Source organism: Excalfactoria chinensis, chromosome 6 (assembly GCF_039878825.1).
Source record: "Excalfactoria chinensis isolate bCotChi1 chromosome 6, bCotChi1.hap2, whole genome shotgun sequence".
Taxonomy (NCBI): domain Eukaryota; kingdom Metazoa; phylum Chordata; class Aves; order Galliformes; family Phasianidae; genus Excalfactoria; species Excalfactoria chinensis.
Window position 1 is genome coordinate 27195935 of NC_092830.1, and position 18216 is coordinate 27214150.

The window sequence follows — 18216 nt, forward strand, 5'->3', positions numbered from 1 at the left end:
TCAAGAGACATTTGACATTAAGACTGATGCAAGAAATGTAGATTCTCGGGAACTTTAAAAATCATACTCCAATGTTATTGAGTATGACTAGGCTAAAAACCAGTCTAATGTTGTGTATTTAGAGAAAACACTAACATCACTGAGAATTACTTCTAAGAAAGATTGTAAATTGTAAGGCCTTCTCAAAATTACTTGTAAATAACTAGAAAATCTGTTCATTTTTTCATAAAAGTTCATTTTTCTCCACAAAAGGCTTTGATAGTTACCAGTTGCATCCAGTGTAAAATGACATAAAAGTAGAATGATGTAAATAATGGATATACACTATTTATTTATTTTTAATGTGACAGGGACATCAATGAAACCTCAGTTCATATTGCTGGCTTGGAAATTCAAGGATGGAGGAGACAAAAATGGAACAATCACTGCGCTGTCCTGCACTAGCTGTGTGATGAGGACACCAGGTGCAACATTAACTCAAATAAGGTCAATTCATTTAAGTCCATCCATGACTACTGATTCAGTTTTCCATCCAACTCCAGAAAATGCCCTGAATCAATGCATTCTTAGAATATCAAACATAATTACAAATTCTATGATCACTTACAGCAGTTGAGTCCATTTTGTGTCTGTTTGCATTTAAAAATAAGACTCATTTAGAAGTGTTACAATCCTATAGATGTGTACAGGAAAATTACTGAGTCATTATAAAGTTGAGAATTACACATATAAAATCAAGCATAACCATTTGAAAATTTAGTGTGGGATACCCAATTCAGTGAAACCCTAACAGAGTCCCTTCACTTTATTCCCTATATTAAAAATAGATATTCTAACTTTAATATTTCAATATGCACATTGCACACTGCAGACACACCGGCCTGGATTTTCAGCAGATGAACTGAATTGCACTATTCTTAATTCTCTTTATTTCTTTCCTTTTCATCACTGCGCATCCTTCCTTGCATTTTGCTCAAAATATCACAGTATTCCTGCTGAAACAATTCAACTGACTTCAAGTCCCTAGGCATCCATAGGAGAAATGGTGGTGCAGAAGAATGTACAGATCAGATGAAGGAAGAGATTAAAATTGCTAGTATTTTGTGTAACAAATGGCAATAATACATTCTAGTCTTAGAAGCATTATACATTTCAATTCATACCTTCCCTGAGTGCTGATGGCAGGCAAAAAACTTCCAGCCTTGTTTGTTGGATCTCTGCTACACTAAGAAGCACCACCACTTCAATTGAGTTGTTCCTGAAGTCAGAAACTACTGAAAGACTCAGCACTTCACCTGCCAACACTGAAACACCATCAAATTACTACAGAATGGTAACATTATTTTTACTAATATATTACATGAAACAAAATGGAGATCACTTCTCAGAACGTAGCTCACACAACTAAACTGTTGTGAATTTGCATTAAAATGTCAGACAAGCCACAGCTTGATTTCAGAAGTGTTGATGAGCACTTAAGTGCTGTGGTTACACTGAACATTTAAATCTCAGTTTACATCTAGGCTGAATTTCAGCAAGTTTGTGGCAATTTGCTGATAGCCACCAGATAAAGCAACAAAATGTCTGGTTCTAAGAAATCATCCAGAACATAAGAACATTATATGGCACGTTCAGATTATCTAAGGAGACGTAATTCTAAATAGAGCTTAACATACAAACTTTCCAAGTAATATCCTGGAAGTCAAACCTACTAAATTCGTAAAATAATGCCCTTTATCCTTAAATTAAGATGACAATCTGTATGCACAGATGTGAGTCGTAAGTATGTTTCTGGAATTGAGAGACTGCATAAATAGATTTACAAATTTCAGAGCTATTTTTTGTCGCGAGTTAAAATTCCATCATTTTTAACTCTTCATTTTCAACCACCAAACCTGACAAGACCAACAACCCCCACGTTAAAGAGGTCAGTAGTGAGCATTTGTAACAGGAGATTGCACTCAGATGTCATGATCTACTGATAATTAGTGCAGCTTCTCACATCATCAGCCATAGAGATCTTAAGAGATTGACCAGGATGCAATCATATAATTAGTTCTAGAAATGGATAGGAAAAAATATTTTTATGTTTAGTACTATCAAAATATAAGCAGAATGAAGGAGGGTGGCTTAATCTGACATTCAAGTATAATTAAAACACAACAAATTGTGAAAACATGATGTAATTAATGTTGTTACATGTATTACCTACATATCCAAGAACCTGGAATAATTTTGAAGGCCGAGCATCTAGAATAAAGATATATCCTTCCATAGCTCTAATGATGAGGAACTGGCCACTCTGATCATAACTAAGGAAAACAAAAATCCGAGTATAAATCCAGTTTTGAAAATACAAAAACCAGTTCAGTAGAGTAAGTAAAGGGGTAAAATTTAGTTCACAAGTCCATCCTCACAGCTGCTGACTTCCTTGAGGGCAGAAATGCAACTGAAATTTCAGCTTCCAGGTTTACTGAGTCAGAGTCTGATACAAATCCCAGTGCTATGAGTGCACTTTCTAATTGAGCAGGTGTTTGATCTAAAGCTAAGAATACTCCAAGGCAGTATTTAAACAACTTGCTTTGAAGTTCAATGATTTCAAATAAAGCCACTGGACACATTTTCATATTATTTTGATTAAACATGCATTTACGTTGATTTCACTTTTAGAAAGTTGCTTTCTGTATCTATTTCTCGTGTTTTACATTAGGTAAACATGAAAAGAGATTCCATCAAAAGGAACTGACGTGTAAGAAGAGAATACTCAAAAGCTTACAGTTCACTTCACAAGACCTTGAATTTTTATTCATTGAGAAATCACCCTCTACATCCAGACAAATGATATTGCATATAATTACTCCACATAGTGATCTGACAGAAAGGAACTCATGCATCAACATATTTAGTTAACTTTTCCTAAAAATACAATCTTATTATATTTTTATCATCTAAATCCTGGTCCTAGTACTCTTGTAAGTAATTCAGGGGAAAAAATAGAAAAAGAAGCATTGCTGAAACAAATATTGAAACTGTTAGAATACTTTGACATTTTTAGAATAAAACCTTCACAATTTTTGTTCAACTAACTGCATTATTCAAGCAACAGTTTGATACTATTCCTGCCCCTGTTACTGCATACTTACTGCAAAGACAGTACTGGAAATTTGGAAAGACAAATCCTGTGAACAACCCGTGGAGCTTCAGCTTTGGTAATGTCAATAAAATAGATTTGACCCCTTTCTGTTCCTACAGCAACACTGTTTGAAGAGGGACAGCAAGCCATAGCGGTTGCCTAATTGAGAAATAAAAGATACGTAAGAGCTCCGTATCATATTGTATGACATTATGCCATAAGTTAGTAAGCAACTTATTTTAATATTTATAAGTCTCTACAATTCGGAGAACAAAATCAATGTGGTTTACTTTTAACTCTTCATTTTTATCATAAAGCAGGATCTTAATAGACATCATAAGCACTTTTCCGTACTTATAAAAAGTATCTATTAGCTATTAGCTATTAAACAATAAATAAATAAATAATCTATTGGATTTTTTCAGTACTTGAATGCATCCTAAGTCAGGACAAAACATTAACAGTTTGAAATCAACTCATTTCCTAAAACTTGTTAGTTAGATCAGTCAAGACATTTAGTTTTTATACACTTGAAACATTTCCTGTCAATTCTGACACACATTAAAAATACAAATTTAGTAAAGTAATACCATAAAAATTATTTACAAATGAATTCTTACAGACAGAACACTGAGACGTCAGACTGAAATGCCTTCTCTGCTTTCTGCCCAAATTAAATTTGTGTCTGGTTCTGAAATATAATCTTTCTAAAATCTCTCATTTGTTATTGACAGATTCTATTTAGCTTTTCTCAAAATTGGTTGATTTGGTTTTGAGTGATATTTTGCTATAAAACAAAAACATTAAAATGAAAATTTTAAGCATTTCTTACAACAAAAGCCTCTAGTTTGTGTGTGTACCTCAATATCAAGTTTCAGCATGCTGAGGCAAGTCCCATTTTCCAGAAGCCAAACTTGTATTTCACCTGAAATCGTTACAGACTTGAAGAGACAAAAACATAATCAGAGGAGGGTGGAATAACCACATTATCTGAAAGTAGCTGGTGATTTTCTATAGGATATACACCTAGTTACTGTCTCAGTGTAGCAGATAGGGTTCCCAGTTTTGATTGGAATTATCTGGCTTTTACTGTAAGTACAGCTGCTGAAAGATCTTTAAGCTGAACAAGACAATGCAGGGCAAAATGGATCTATATCAGCACTCCCAACATTCAGCCAGCAGTAAGAAAAACACTTGGAATTTGCTTTGCATAGGAAAGTCCCAAAGGAGAGGTCTTCACTTTCTTATGTGAAAAAAAAAAAAATGATGCATAATGTAACTGTGCTTGATCTGATTGTATACAGACAATTTTATAATTTCACAGTAAAGTATTGCTAGAGGCCAATCAATCCTCACTTTACTTATCCTCAGGCAAATAAAATGTATCATTCCTGTACTAGCAAACAAATAGATTCAACAAACTGAAATCTCCAATGTTCCTACACTGCCTACATGAAAAATTCATGGCCTGGGGACAAATTAGACTTACTGACAAAAATATATGTCAGTCAAAGACAGCATGAAAGCAAGAATTTCAGAATGGACAGATCAATTAGTAAGGTCTTCCTTGTCTCTGAACCCAGGACATGCAACACTATCTGTTTCCAAATTGAGGGCTGAAAGGATCAGTAGGAAACTCCTTGTTCCAAAATCTTTTGTCTAAATTGAATTCACTTTCTGCAACTACATGCAAGACAAACTGTGAGTCACACAAATCAACAGCAGAAACAGTATGATATTATAGCAATCTGTATCCACCCAAAAGGAAAGTTCCAACTTTTTTATAGGACATACCTGAGTGGACCCCCTCTACTTCTTTTAATAGGTATTTATACCACTGAAGCAAAAATCAAGACAGTCTCAGTCTCCATAAGGCTGTTGGTTTTATGCCTTAGCAATGTATTAGTTTCCTAAAAACCCTCACTGTTAGATTAAAAAAAAAAAAAAAAAAAAAGCCTTTTCTTACCACACAGTACTTGTCCCCTGGAGTAAGAAAATCAGCAGCCAGCAAATAACTGCTGAATGCATTCGAGAGTTTGACAGCTCCTTCAGTGTGGGCAGGTTTGTAAGCATAGATTGTCCCCTGACAAATAAAAAGTACTAATCCATCACAGGGCTATGAAACATTTCATTAGCAGCTTTCAAACACTTCAGCAGAAATACCCATTTTCCTGAGCTTAATTCTTTAGAGGTTTTTATTTGTTTCTAAATTTAGTTCCAAAGTGCCCAGTAGAATCCAGCTGAATTTTACAGACTGCATTAACCTATACTTGCTGGTAGTAATCTTGCTAGTCACATTCTCTAGATATTTTTCTTTTCAAAATTTCTTTAATAAAATGATTCAAAACACCTTATTCTGTCTTACTACAAGAATCAACTGTACTTTATAATCCACTGTCTGTAGAAGACAGTTGTTCTACGCTTCATTAAAATCCTCCCAGTCTTTTGTTAGAAACACTGCATGGACCCAGTTTACTGCTGGTATAAATTATTTTACTTGTGGGATAGCATTATGGAAGTTTCACAGATTCACACAATCACATTAGCAGTACCAACACATATGTATAGCATCACAGGAACATCTCATACATTCTGCAGTTATCTCAAATACTATACCTGATCAGTAACAATCAGAAGTATTGTGTAATCAGGAGAGAATGCAAGTGTGGATATGGGTTCTGAGATGTCAGCGCAGATTTTCATCTCATACTGGAGATCACTGATATGATACACGTATAAAATACCCTCCTGTGCAGAAAAGTATAAATCCACATTAGTTCTAAGTGGCAAACTTCACAGCAAGAACTACTAAAAACCTCTAAAGTAACGTTTTTAACTGTATATCATCTGGTTTGCCTTCAGTATGTCTCTATTCAGAGGATTCTTACTTTTAGTAACAAATCCACAGAGGTGATCCTTAATACAAGTCTTAGTAACCGCTCACATCTGATAAGAATGGACTGATCAGTTAATACTTAAGATTTCATATTGCTGGGGTTTTTTTTTGAGACACTATAAGAACAGTCTTACTCCTAAGCAGTAACGAACAATGGCATTGTGAGTTTGGGCTAAAAGGTTAAGTAGATTTTGCACAAAATAAACAGACAATTCTCCCAGTCATTTTTCTCTACTTTCCTGATTTCTGTCCCTATTTCTTTTCTGTTCCTCTAGAATGCTGTTCTTTGTTAGAAAAAAGGTTATCCTCTTTTGTCACTTTTTGGACTACAAAAGTAGAATCTCTTCCTACCCTTCCCCCTCCTGATTTCTTGTCTCAAGCCTTAAAAAGGAACACATTGTGCCAGGGAGAATTGTTACAGCTCTGCAACCCCCCATTTTTTTTTCTTGCTTGTCTTCGAAGAAAACTCTGCAAATGTACTCAAAATAAATATTCTTCGATTTTGACATCATACTAATAAGTAAAGACCATGAAGGATGCCTTACTATTCCAGCTGTGTACAGTCCCTCATTACAAAATGCCATGGTAAACACAACTGTTCTTTGCAGAGCCTTCGGTTTGATACCTGTAAGCAGAAGAGCAACACAAAATACACAACTTCAAGGCTAGATCATATTGTTCAGAGTAATACCCAGCTGATGTCTGAATATTATTAAGAAATTGTATGATTTCTTTGGGCAACCTGTCCAAATATCTGACCACCTTCAGCTTGATTATTCTTTTCCTTATTATCTACCCAGAAATTTTGCTGGCATCAACTATATCCTTTACCTATCTGGTTCCATATTTTCTGCTACCTTTCAATGTGTAGCTGAAACAATAGCAAAATCCCCCTTTTTCTTCATGATGAACATAGTTCTTTCTGCCCGTCCTACTATATCAGGCATTCAAACTCTGCACTAATCTTTTTGGCCTTGTGCTGAACTTCCTCTACAACATAAATATTTTTTTTGTACTATGGAACTTAAAGTGCTTGAAACAACCCCCTAAATCCTAACTCAACTAAATTACAAGTTCTTACAGTTACTAAAATTAAGCAATAGGGAAATTACTGTAACTCCACTTATTCCAATCTGAATTAGAATGAACAGAAATTATTTCACTACCACTGTTTTTCCTGAGGCTATTTATTTGGCTGTTAGCAGAAAGCCAATTAGTTATTCATCAGATACACATAAAAATGATTGCGAGCACTCTATAGAGGCCAGAGTGATCTGAGCTAATCTATGCAGAATGTTCCAACTACACTCACATACTATTACCCCCAGCCATTACTGGCGCTGCCTAAAAATCTACAAGTTTAAAAGGAGTATAGAAATACCTTTCTTTCTCTGTACTTCTCTGCGAATGTAGTCCAACATGTCTGATACTTTAAGCATGTGTTCTGCACAAAAGAAAACAATTTATATCACTAACCTTGTTTATATGTCAATATTGCATTCCAGTTTACTGAACAAAAAGCCTGTCTACTAACTCTAAGTCTGTGCTGATAAAAGAAAAAAGTTCAGTGTGTAGGTGTGCAACACCATTTTGCCCACTTTTAGTCTGAGAAGAAGCACATTCTACTATTTCTTTTACTATCTGACTGAACCACTGAACTACATGTGCACAGTAGGACTGACATCCCCATCCCTGCAAAGGACAAGAGAGTATAGGGTGCCATTGCCAGAACTTATAATGGTCACACCTAACTGTTCTCCATTTTGGAAGCCCTCTGTATGAGTGCAAATAGACAGCATATGGCAGGGAGTTGGGATGAGACTTCTGGGTTCCTAGAAAAAAAAGCATGGAATGGGCTGCTGTTGCCAGGAAAGTTCACTCACCAGCATGTCAAAGGTCCCCATGAAAAAAAAAAATGGGAATACGCATTAGGGAGACAAATTACCTTTGCAAGTTGCAATCAATCCGAGACATGCCAAGCATTCTAGAATAATTTAAAAGTAAATTGCTTTGTTTTAAGCCAGAGGCATCTTCAGCTCCCTCTCTGTGGTTCGTGCATTCTACAATAGCCTAGCTGTATTTACAACCTTCTTTTCATTAGAAATTTGTGTATGTACCTACTGACCTTAAAGAATTATATTAACAAACTCTGCATCAAATTCAGTTGTGTTATTAATCAACATCATGCTAAGCATGAGTCTTCAAAGACGTGCTCTAACATTATCTAACATACCAAATGGACTGAACCAAAGATACGCCATGCAAAACCAAATAAATTATTGTACTTAACTAGCTGTAAAAGGACTGTGTATAGTTGCTATATTAGTAGTATAAAGTTCATCTGATAAAGCCGTTAATAAGGTATAGGTTATTGGAATTACCATTCATTCTATCAAATGGTTTTAATGTATCTAGAGATTTAAAAATATATTATATTTTTGGCTGAGAAAAATGACTGCGACTCAAAAGGTGCTAAAGACTTAGAAGTCCAACAGAAATTCTGAAATGTTTACTTTATTAATAAAAGAATAATGGTTTTCACACGGCTCTACAATACAGCTTTACAACTTCTGTAGGTTACACAACTGAATAAAGCAAAAAAAAAAAACTCTTCACAGTTCTATCTGTCTTCCTCCCTGCATGGTTAAAACACACAACAGTTATTTCTTACCAGGCAGAGGTTTTCGTTGAATAATTGAAGCACTGTATCTCATAGTATTAATTGCCAAAATATAACCTTCCTTACAGCCCAGGTAAATGTCAGAGGTTGCAGTCCAGCAGTGGGCAGTAGGATGCAGTGAAGGCTTAATATCAGTTCTAGGCTTCAGCACAAAAATAAACAAGTTTAATTAACAACAAATATTTGTATAGTTAGGTACATTTCAAGGCCAAGAAATTATTGCAGTCTGACTTCATTTTATTCAGTCATCCTTCTATCCAGCCTAGAAACATGAGAAACACAAAAGGAATTATAATAAAACAATGGAATAACATTGTTACTGGGGATGAAATGGATTCAAGTGGGCTGGTCATTGCAAAGTAAATTCAGAAAACTCAGCTCATAACTGTAAAAAATACCAAAACACAACTAAAACAGTATAATGGACGAAATATTCGGAATGTTTCAATTCCTTTCATTCTGCTGCCCCACTGTGGTTACACTCTGGTACACACTTAGCCTCAATATCCTGTTCCAGAGCACGGACCCCTAACAAAGCCACAAACAAGTGTGCATGCAGTAGACTTGCTTTTCTTATATGGCTGTCACACACTGCTTAGGAGCACACTACTACAAATATACCACAACAAAAAGAACAAGTTCATATTTCTGAAAAATCATTCCAAAATATCTTTTGTTCATAACTTTCTTAACATTTCACAACCAAAAAATACCTGTCTACCTAGGGTGTTTGGACAGTAAATAAATACCAAAATATATACCACCTATATTGAAAGAAAGGGAAATCTTGGTCAAAAACCTGTAGAATTAGATCAAACTGCTCTTCCTTCCCAAAGATTTACATATTTAGAAGATAATTACACTGAAGCCAGTGAAAAGAAATACGGATTTTTCTGGAGGCAGCTGGGAATGCAAAGACCCCATAGTGGTACCTAGTGTGGTTGAAAGCACGCTTTCTTCCATGTGAGAAAGCTGACAACATAGATCTGCAAGTTCAAGTACAAGAACTTGCAAGGAACAGATGATAAATATGGCACAAGTCTTCTACATTTGAAATGCTAGGCAGGAAATTCTCACAGAAAGCTGGAATTATGACTGTGCAGAGAATGCTCAGCCCTAGGGAAATAAAAGTTCATCAGTGACTGATAAATTCCAAAACAGAGCTGGAAATAACAGGGATGAGAATGGTGATGGAAACCACAAGGAGGTCTTAATTCTTCACACGATTCTGCTGAAATCTTAGAATTGTATCTACAGCATTCCACAGAGGAGTATTTGATCTTGATGAATGGAATAGTAGGTATACAAGGACAAAAAAATTCTTTTAATCCTTACAATCCTTTTTCCCTCTCATAGCTCACACTACAGGCTAAAGAACTAAGTGCTTTTTTGCAGTTCAGGAGCTGTACATATTATACAAAGCAGTAAAGTAGAAAAAAAAGGCAATGATGCTTATGAACATATTTCATCTTTATTTTCCATATTCCCAGTGTTCTGAAATATAAGTAGCTCATGTGTAATCAGAATCAGTAGAGGACATTTGTAGCCTGCCTAGAAACCAAGGACATCTGCAGTCACAGTTTAAAACCTCTGTGAATGCCATGTAAAAGATGCAAGCCATCAAACAGAAAATCATGTTCTTAATCTTAAACAGGAATCCCAGATTTGCAAATTAAATGTTTTCACAGTGCCAGTTGCTTCTAGTTAACAGTCAGGTAAAAGTAAATTTCAAACAAACTGACAACTCTTGAAGCATTTCATATCTCTAGGGAGGCTAGCAAGTAAATGATCAAATACAACAGAGCAAATGGGCAGATCCAGTACCATCAATGGAGCAAGGATGTATTTCAAAAGCAGAAGCTGCTGTTTGGAATAAAGCCTTCAGTATTTTCACAGCTTGAGACACTTTCAGAGTCAGGAAGAGAACAAACCCCAAAGGTAAAAATACCTGAAGGTTACTATCAGTTTAGCATGGGAATAAGTTTCCAAGGTTTCAACAGCTCTCATTAGCTCAGGAAAGGTTAAATGCTGACATGCTGTTAATGCTCTTGGGACAGAGACCTTTAATGCACAGATATATGACTGCACCAGGACACGCCAGAAATGTCTGTATTTTACTGTACTGTGCAATAGTATCACGCCTTGTGAATCTCCTGTCAAAATGCATTTAAAAAACATAATTGAAACAACAAATCTATTTACTGGGTGGTACCTGTTTAAACAGATATTACAATTATTAATTTATTAATGTCTAAATGCATTAAAAGCATAATGGCTTGGAATAATAAATAGATAAAATAATGAGTAGCTACCACGAATGTTTCTGCTTCATCTCCTACCAGTCCAGCAATGGCTGAAACTGGCATAACAGGGCCATGGTAGGGATTTTCATCACAAGAATATGGGAAAAACAAATCCTCATGATGATCCAGAGAACCCTGCGCATCAGGGAGTTTCACAGGGCTGTAAAAAAAAGCAAGAGACACTGTCTGAGGAGAAATATTACAAATAGTATATGTTGATACAAAACTGGGAAGCACATTTTTTAAAAAGAGACACCAATCTTTACTTCAGCAACATATTGTTTCACTATAAGGGAATAGTAATTTTGCTACAAAAGAGGCTCCTAACTAGCAGAACTGGACTGCCACACTCTCATTTTCTTTTCCTATTTCCTTAGACAAATAACTATCCATTATTGCTGTTTTAAGTCACATTAACAACGTTACACACCTAACTTGCACAAACTATGAGGATTCAAGCTTAATGTTTATTTGCTGAAAGTTTAGTAACGATGGAAAAAGTAATAGCAGTATTTCCCTTGTTACATTCTGATAATCAGCATATGAGCAGGAAGTAAGGATTCTAGAGTTTACAAATTATGTTCACTTATGATGTGGTAAAAGTGTTATGTGAAATAAATAATTCTCAGTGGAAGCTTGACCTCTACTCAATGGAATAGAAAAAACAGAAAAATGAGAATATAGGGGTTTTTTTGTGTTCTCTGTAATGACAAAAGGTATTAAAAAATTTGTTTTGTGATCTCAGATTAAAGCCTTGTCACCTATTGGTTATAGTCATAGTTAATGAGATTAATTATGCTGTCATGAATTGTGGAATAGGTGCCACTGCAACAGTATGTGTGTTGTGCTTTGTGGTTTCCATCTTAACAATGCATATTAGTCCATCTGTTCTTATATCAGCCTCAAAGATGATTTTAGAATACATCTAGATTTGCAGTACTCAGTGAACTGCACTGACAGAGCCACACCCTCTGCAAGTTGGCCACACAAGTTGGAAATCACACTGAAAACAGATGCTGCTTTTTAAAAAATCTGGGATTACAGCTACATATTGCTTAACTGTGCTTACTTGGAAGTAACTTGATCCACATTTGGCAGTTCCATAGCCACAAAAGCAATACACATTCCCACTCAGTTCTCAACATTAACACTTACAGGAATGGGAGAGCAATCTAAGCACTATAATAATGCAATAGGGCAGCTCTTCATAGAGACAGCTACCAAAAATGCTGATTAATATAATTTTCAATTGCGTGCACAACTGGGACACGTGAGTACTATGAGTACTATGGAATCATATATAAGTTCATCTGATTGTTTGGACAGATTCATACTGGTTGTGCTTAGCAATGACTGATTATAATTGCTAGGTAGACTAAACTGGATTAAGTTCTTTGCATACAGATATAGGTTGCTAGTCTTAATCATTAAAATACACTTCCAAATTTGTCTTTTAACTTGAAAGGTGTTTCACTTACTTTTGTATAAGACAATGCTCGTCATGGTTCCTTTCAATACACCAGATAGTAACAGAGCTCTCAGTAACAAAACATAGCTGTTGCCAGTTCATAGGATTGAAACTTATGGAGGTCGCTACTACCCCTGGCTGAGATTCACTGCACAGGAGGATGTTTTCTTTCCAGTTCCTTCATTAGGGAGAGTAAAAGAAAATCAAATTTATTAAAGAAATCAAAAACATTCAAGATAAATATATGGATGTGATTCTGATTGACATTCAAGAGCAAGGTAGGCAAACAAATGCATCATCACTGAAAAAAACCATCACCAACAATACTGTCAAATAAGCCAGGTACTCCTGAGAATTAAAATGATGTGGTTAATTAGCTACATATAAAATTAGTACTGCTAGAAAGAGATTGAATAGTAAACTAATTATGAATAAAGGTGCTGTAGAAACATTACCAAGCATTTCCTTTTGTGAAAAGAGCAAGAAACAGGAGACATGCATTGTCCTCCTACTTGTGTCACTGACTGAATGGACAGGAAACTCTCCAGTACCCAAGAGCTCAGTCTTGCTTTTCTAATCCGTAAAGTAATTATTTTAATACTTGCAGTTGGAAGGTATTACAATTTTTATAATTAGGAAACTCAGTCAGCCCTTGATTATCTAACAATTATTTAGGCTGTATCCTAACTGTATTGTGAATGATGCACAGCAGCTACAGCTGCATTAACTAACCAGAGAAGAAAACTGCAGAATTTGTGGGATGTTGCACGTTAGCTGATGCTACCCTGGGAATACTCTTTCCACTGACTTTCCTTTTGTCTGCTGTAGCCTACTTTATAGTCTCATGCCCTAATTTGCATATTCCTCCATTATCCAGATTGGTTCTCAACTCCATTTGCATTTTTAGGTTCTGTCCAAGAACTGATTAACATAATTTGAAGAAAATCATTAAAACAGTTTATTAGCTCAGGCAACATATCTGACTGTTAATCTAAATAACATTTATAGCTTTTGTATTTGTCATTACCACTGAGATGAAGAAAACTAAAATGCATACAGTGCTGTAAATGGATTTAGTATAATCCTCTTGTTTTGGTCTGTAGGAAATTTACTCTTAGATACTGATTAGAGTGCAAAGACAATCATTAAAATTGATAGTACGTGAAAAAAATTAGTTTTCACGCAACAGCACTAACTCATTAACTCTACAGAAAGCTAAAAGCTGCAACTCTGACTGTAACAGAAACAGGAGAGCTCTGTCCAAAATGCCACTATGCTTTAATTTCATATTTAGCAGATAGTGCCAATGTTCTTAGAGCAGATATGTTATTAAGATCCAAAGAAGCGTAGTACATGTATCTGAGAAAGAATCCGGCATGGAGCCTCTCCTTCAAACTGAAAAGAATAAAGATCTAGAGATAAAATCACACACAAAAGGCTGCTTTTAGTTCTCCATAAGCTTTCCCTGTTTTGAGACTAAGTTAACTTTCAAAGTGTACCTTATACTTATTATAAACTATATGCTTAAAATACATGAGCTGTATAATCACCATATTGCAATCACATTAATGATGCTAAACTGTGATCTCTTTCATCTGTACAAATATCTGTGATGAACACACAACACAATCTAACCGCAAAATATAAGGTCCCAATCACATAGTAAATTCACTCAACTCTGTTCAAGTTATTATAAATTCTAAGTTGAAGATTGCAAAGCCATTCTATTTTGTTATTAAATTCTTTCTGACTGACACTGAGGATGATTCTCTTATGACAACTAGGTGCTGAGAGTTAAATTTGCACTCATTCCAAAGTGTTGACATTGGTCCTGGAAAATGCCCTGTTTTAAAGCATTAAAACATTTCTAGGTGTTTCCATTTTAGGGGTAATCTAGAATAGTCTTTCAAGATAGTGGATTTTTGTTTACACCCATGCAATGAATACTTTGATCCACACGTATTATTTCTGTGGGTGACTAGCACACACACTCTTCAGGGCAAACTCACTCTCTTGGTTTCTACTGTGATATAAACAGAGCTCTTTCCACATGTACACTGTATGAACAGTTCACAGCAAACATTATTGCTTGTAAGGAATGAGGAAGAGACATCTGTAATAGTAGCCATGTCAATTAACTAACATTCTGAAGTTGCTTTTTCTCTAGTTGTTGTACAAGAAATAAAAAGGTCATCATTGCATTGATATTATACAGAGTACTTCTTACTTGTGTTTAATTGACTTCCTCCTACTCTACTCTCCCCATTTGTTTGAAAATGTGCTTAGACTGAATGGTAGCTGGCCATGGAAGCAACTGTTTACAGAACAATTAAAAAACAAGTATTTTCTGCATCACAACCACACCATATTTCTTTTCATGGCAACAATAAGAATAATGATCTAACCCAGTGATGCATGGTAATCACTGAGCACAACTATAAGACAGAACTAGGTAATTACAAGTAATTAAGAAAAATACTGAATGAGACAAAAAAGTAGAAGTCAGCTTTAGAATTCTTCTGTTTTTAACTGGCAGCTTTCTTTCACAAGCAGCATGGTACTCAGCTACCAAGGAAGAGCAGATAGTTCTTGGTGCTATAGACTTCGTAAATAGTCAAAAATACAAGATTTTAAAGAAGCTAGAAGACTGCTATGGCAGAGCAACAGTCATGCTGACCACGTACACTGCTATTAGGAAAAAACAGCAAATGTGGCAGAAGTTTGCAAACAATGATCATCAGGGAAAAAAAGAGAGTTTAACACTCAAATCTGTTGCTTTAATTTATACTAAGAGAGCACACATACAAAATACAAAAATATTATTAAATGCAAATAGTATTAGATAGTTATTTTACTCTTACCATACTGAAAGAACAAAGTCAGGTAATGAAGAGTAACTGGCTAGATATGGGCCCGAGAAACTAAATGCAAGTAAGCTGTAGTCCAACTGAATGTGACCTAAGATATAAAAATAAAGAACATCAATTACTGCAGCCTTCACTGTATACTATAAGAGTTGAAGTTCTCCTGTCAGTTATTATATTCACTTCATCTCTCCAAAGACATTCTTTATTGCTGTGATTCCTTTGCTTACACAAGATTGTTTTGAATAGATTCTAAAAGTATTCAGAAAATATCACTGTTGGGGATTTTTCCATTTGTTTCACTAGTACCTTGAATTGTAAAACACTTTTTCCCCCAGCTACCTAGAAATCCTTTGCAGTTAATCTCATTCATCTATATGAGTTGAGGAAGCATTACGATCCTCACTTAAACAGCAAGGAAACTGAACCATGGAGATGATAAGCAAATTAACTAAGGAGGGCAATAACATGGAACAGGCAGAAACGTACATTAGACCACAGACCCCAAACTTGAACCACAAGAACCACAACTCATAGCTCAGATCTCTCCATATCAGACCACCTCAGCAGCCCGCCTGGGAGCCTAGTGCAATATGATTTCTTTTTGTTATTCAGACTGCTCTTCCCTGTAATTAAATTCATTCAGTTTCTTTTCTCCTTATAACAGTTCAATTTTATATTGTCATATTTCTCCCTAACTTGAGTCTTGTGAAAAACAGCGCAGCAGAAAATGTCTTACATTACTTTCTGCACTTCTTGTCATTACAAAGTTTCCTGACACAGTTTCTCAAGCCTTACAAAGACAAAAACCCTTTAGAAACAGGCTGCTTAAAGTTTTGTTTTAATGAAATGGTGACAAGGATGAGGACCACTACCTTTTAACTCTGACAGTTTATTCAGCTCTGGAAAACTGTAGATATATATGACAGGATTCAGCTTCCGATCTGAAAAGGCCAGCACTCCATACTTGGGGTTCACTGCAAAGGCTCCCACCTGGCCAGTCTGACACTGCAGTGCTGTTGTCTTCTTTGTTTCAATGTCCAAGAAGAGGATGTAGTTGCCACAGGGGTAGCAGACAGTTTGATTGTTGATAAAGCCAAAGTTCTTGTTTGAGAATCCCTGAGCCCAACTTAAGAAAGAGCAAGTAAGTGTTAAAACAGTTAAATATACACGTTTCTCAAAAAAATGTGAAAAGGAAATGTAAAACAGGCTTGTGCTATACAGGGACTGAAGTAAATTACTGAAACGTAGTCACCTTATGAAACTAGTGTCAGCAAATCCTTCACTATCTGCAGAGGATTTTACCTTTGAGAAAGTACATATAATCAACACCAGCATCCTCTTATCACAGGAACCTGCATTTCATTCTAAGTTAAGATGTCTGACTGAGTCACATCTTGGCCTGGTAGAAACAAGCAACATTTATCCAGCATACCACCATCCTCTGTGTACAGCACCGCTGCAGTACCATTCCTTCTAATTTTTCTCCATCTTTTATCCTCTTCCAGATAATAGCATTAAGCTGAAAGATGTCTTTGCCCCTTGCAACTGCATTTTTACACTCCTTCCCGAGCAGAATTCAGCCTTAAGATTAGAGTACAGGAGATCAACAGTTGAAGTACCAGGCTTTACTATCACCTCACAGGTCTTCTAGTTAAGGACATCCTTTAATGACTACTCTTAGGGTATATAAAACCAGCAAGAAATCCTCTGATGATATTTTCTCATCAGTTTCTACTCTTGGCCTCTTCTGCTAGATACAAGAACAACTGTAGGCAGAAAGAATGGGCGCACACTGACTTTTTATCCTCGCTAACGAACTGAATGCCATGGCAACAAAGTACAGACATATCAGCTGGTGAGTGTTTTTCCACTCCCTTTTACACTGGCCACACAGACTAAACTCACAGGGACATCAACCTCCGAAATTTCCATGGTTGCTACTATATAGCCTACTGTAGCACACCATCATCTCCTGCCATAGCTCTTAATGTTTCTGTCCTTTTCAGTTCTCTCGGCGTTTTAAACTTGGATGAGTTTTTCATTGCAATCTAGGATGTTTAGGCAGGTTTTTTTTTGTGTTTGTTTTATTTTGTTTTCTCCATGTAACGGAAGAGATGCTTAAGCTTCCTTATCTGGCATAAGTATTTTAGCTGTTTGATCAAATTCCATAGCTAGGATGAGACTACCATAATTAGCAGACCTTCAACCTTAACGTGTAGTAACTGCTGATCTGTGCTAGACATGCACTCCTGTCCGACAACCACACAAGGCTAAAATAGCGCGTGAGGGACCGGGGCCAGGCGAGAAGACACAACGGGCTCGGCTGTGGAACGCGAGAGGCGTGGGCTGTCCCGGCCGGCCCCCACCTCACTTCCAGCGTGGTCTCCTTGGGAGAGGAGCAGCCGCGGCTCCCCAGGGCATCGGCACCGAGCTGCGGGCCGCCCGGAGGCCGCTCCTCACCGGCGGCCGCCATCTGATTACACCGTCTCCTAGGAACAAGAACGACTGCTGCTATTAGCGGAGACGGAGCATCGCACCAAGATGAAAGCTGACAGCTGGTTGGCTCGAGCTCCTGCAGGAACCGACCAACCAGAGAGCGCGCGCGAGAATACGAGTGGGGAGGATTTAAAGGGCCAGCGCACCTACAGGAATGCAGTTCGTACGTACGGGTGTGATCTTTGTGATCGTAATTATTCATGTAATTAAAAGATCTCTCTGGAGTATGATCAGCTCCTCTTCCTGACTCGAGGGTAATTCTGTATGAGGGGCTACCTTTGATCTGGGCAATTATCTCTATTGCTGACCTGTGGGTAATCCTGACTGCCCTGAGTTTCTCACCCTGGGTACCTGGGTTATGAGAACCCTACCT

At 36.5% G+C, this 18216-nt stretch overlaps 1 protein-coding gene across 1 annotated transcript in view; it reads right to left on the reverse strand.

Annotated features, from left to right (window-relative positions):
• CFAP43 (cilia and flagella associated protein 43) overlaps positions 1-17832 on the reverse strand; it is a 38425-nt gene extending 20593 nt beyond the window's left edge. The window contains exons 1-14 of the mRNA XM_072339967.1: positions 17714-17832; positions 16220-16473; positions 15342-15438; positions 12491-12658; positions 11022-11172; positions 8701-8851; positions 7411-7473; positions 6575-6654; positions 5750-5881; positions 5100-5216; positions 3994-4074; positions 3144-3292; positions 2209-2312; positions 1164-1304 (exon numbers count right to left, since the gene is read on the reverse strand). Coding sequence (XP_072196068.1) covers positions 1164-1304; positions 2209-2312; positions 3144-3292; positions 3994-4074; positions 5100-5216; positions 5750-5881; positions 6575-6654; positions 7411-7473; positions 8701-8851; positions 11022-11172; positions 12491-12658; positions 15342-15438; positions 16220-16473; positions 17714-17820 — 1795 coding nt within the window. The 5' untranslated portion in view covers positions 17821-17832. The remainder of the gene's footprint in view (positions 1-1163; positions 1305-2208; positions 2313-3143; positions 3293-3993; positions 4075-5099; positions 5217-5749; positions 5882-6574; positions 6655-7410; positions 7474-8700; positions 8852-11021; positions 11173-12490; positions 12659-15341; positions 15439-16219; positions 16474-17713) is intronic.
• Between the last annotated feature and the right edge of the window lie 384 nt (positions 17833-18216).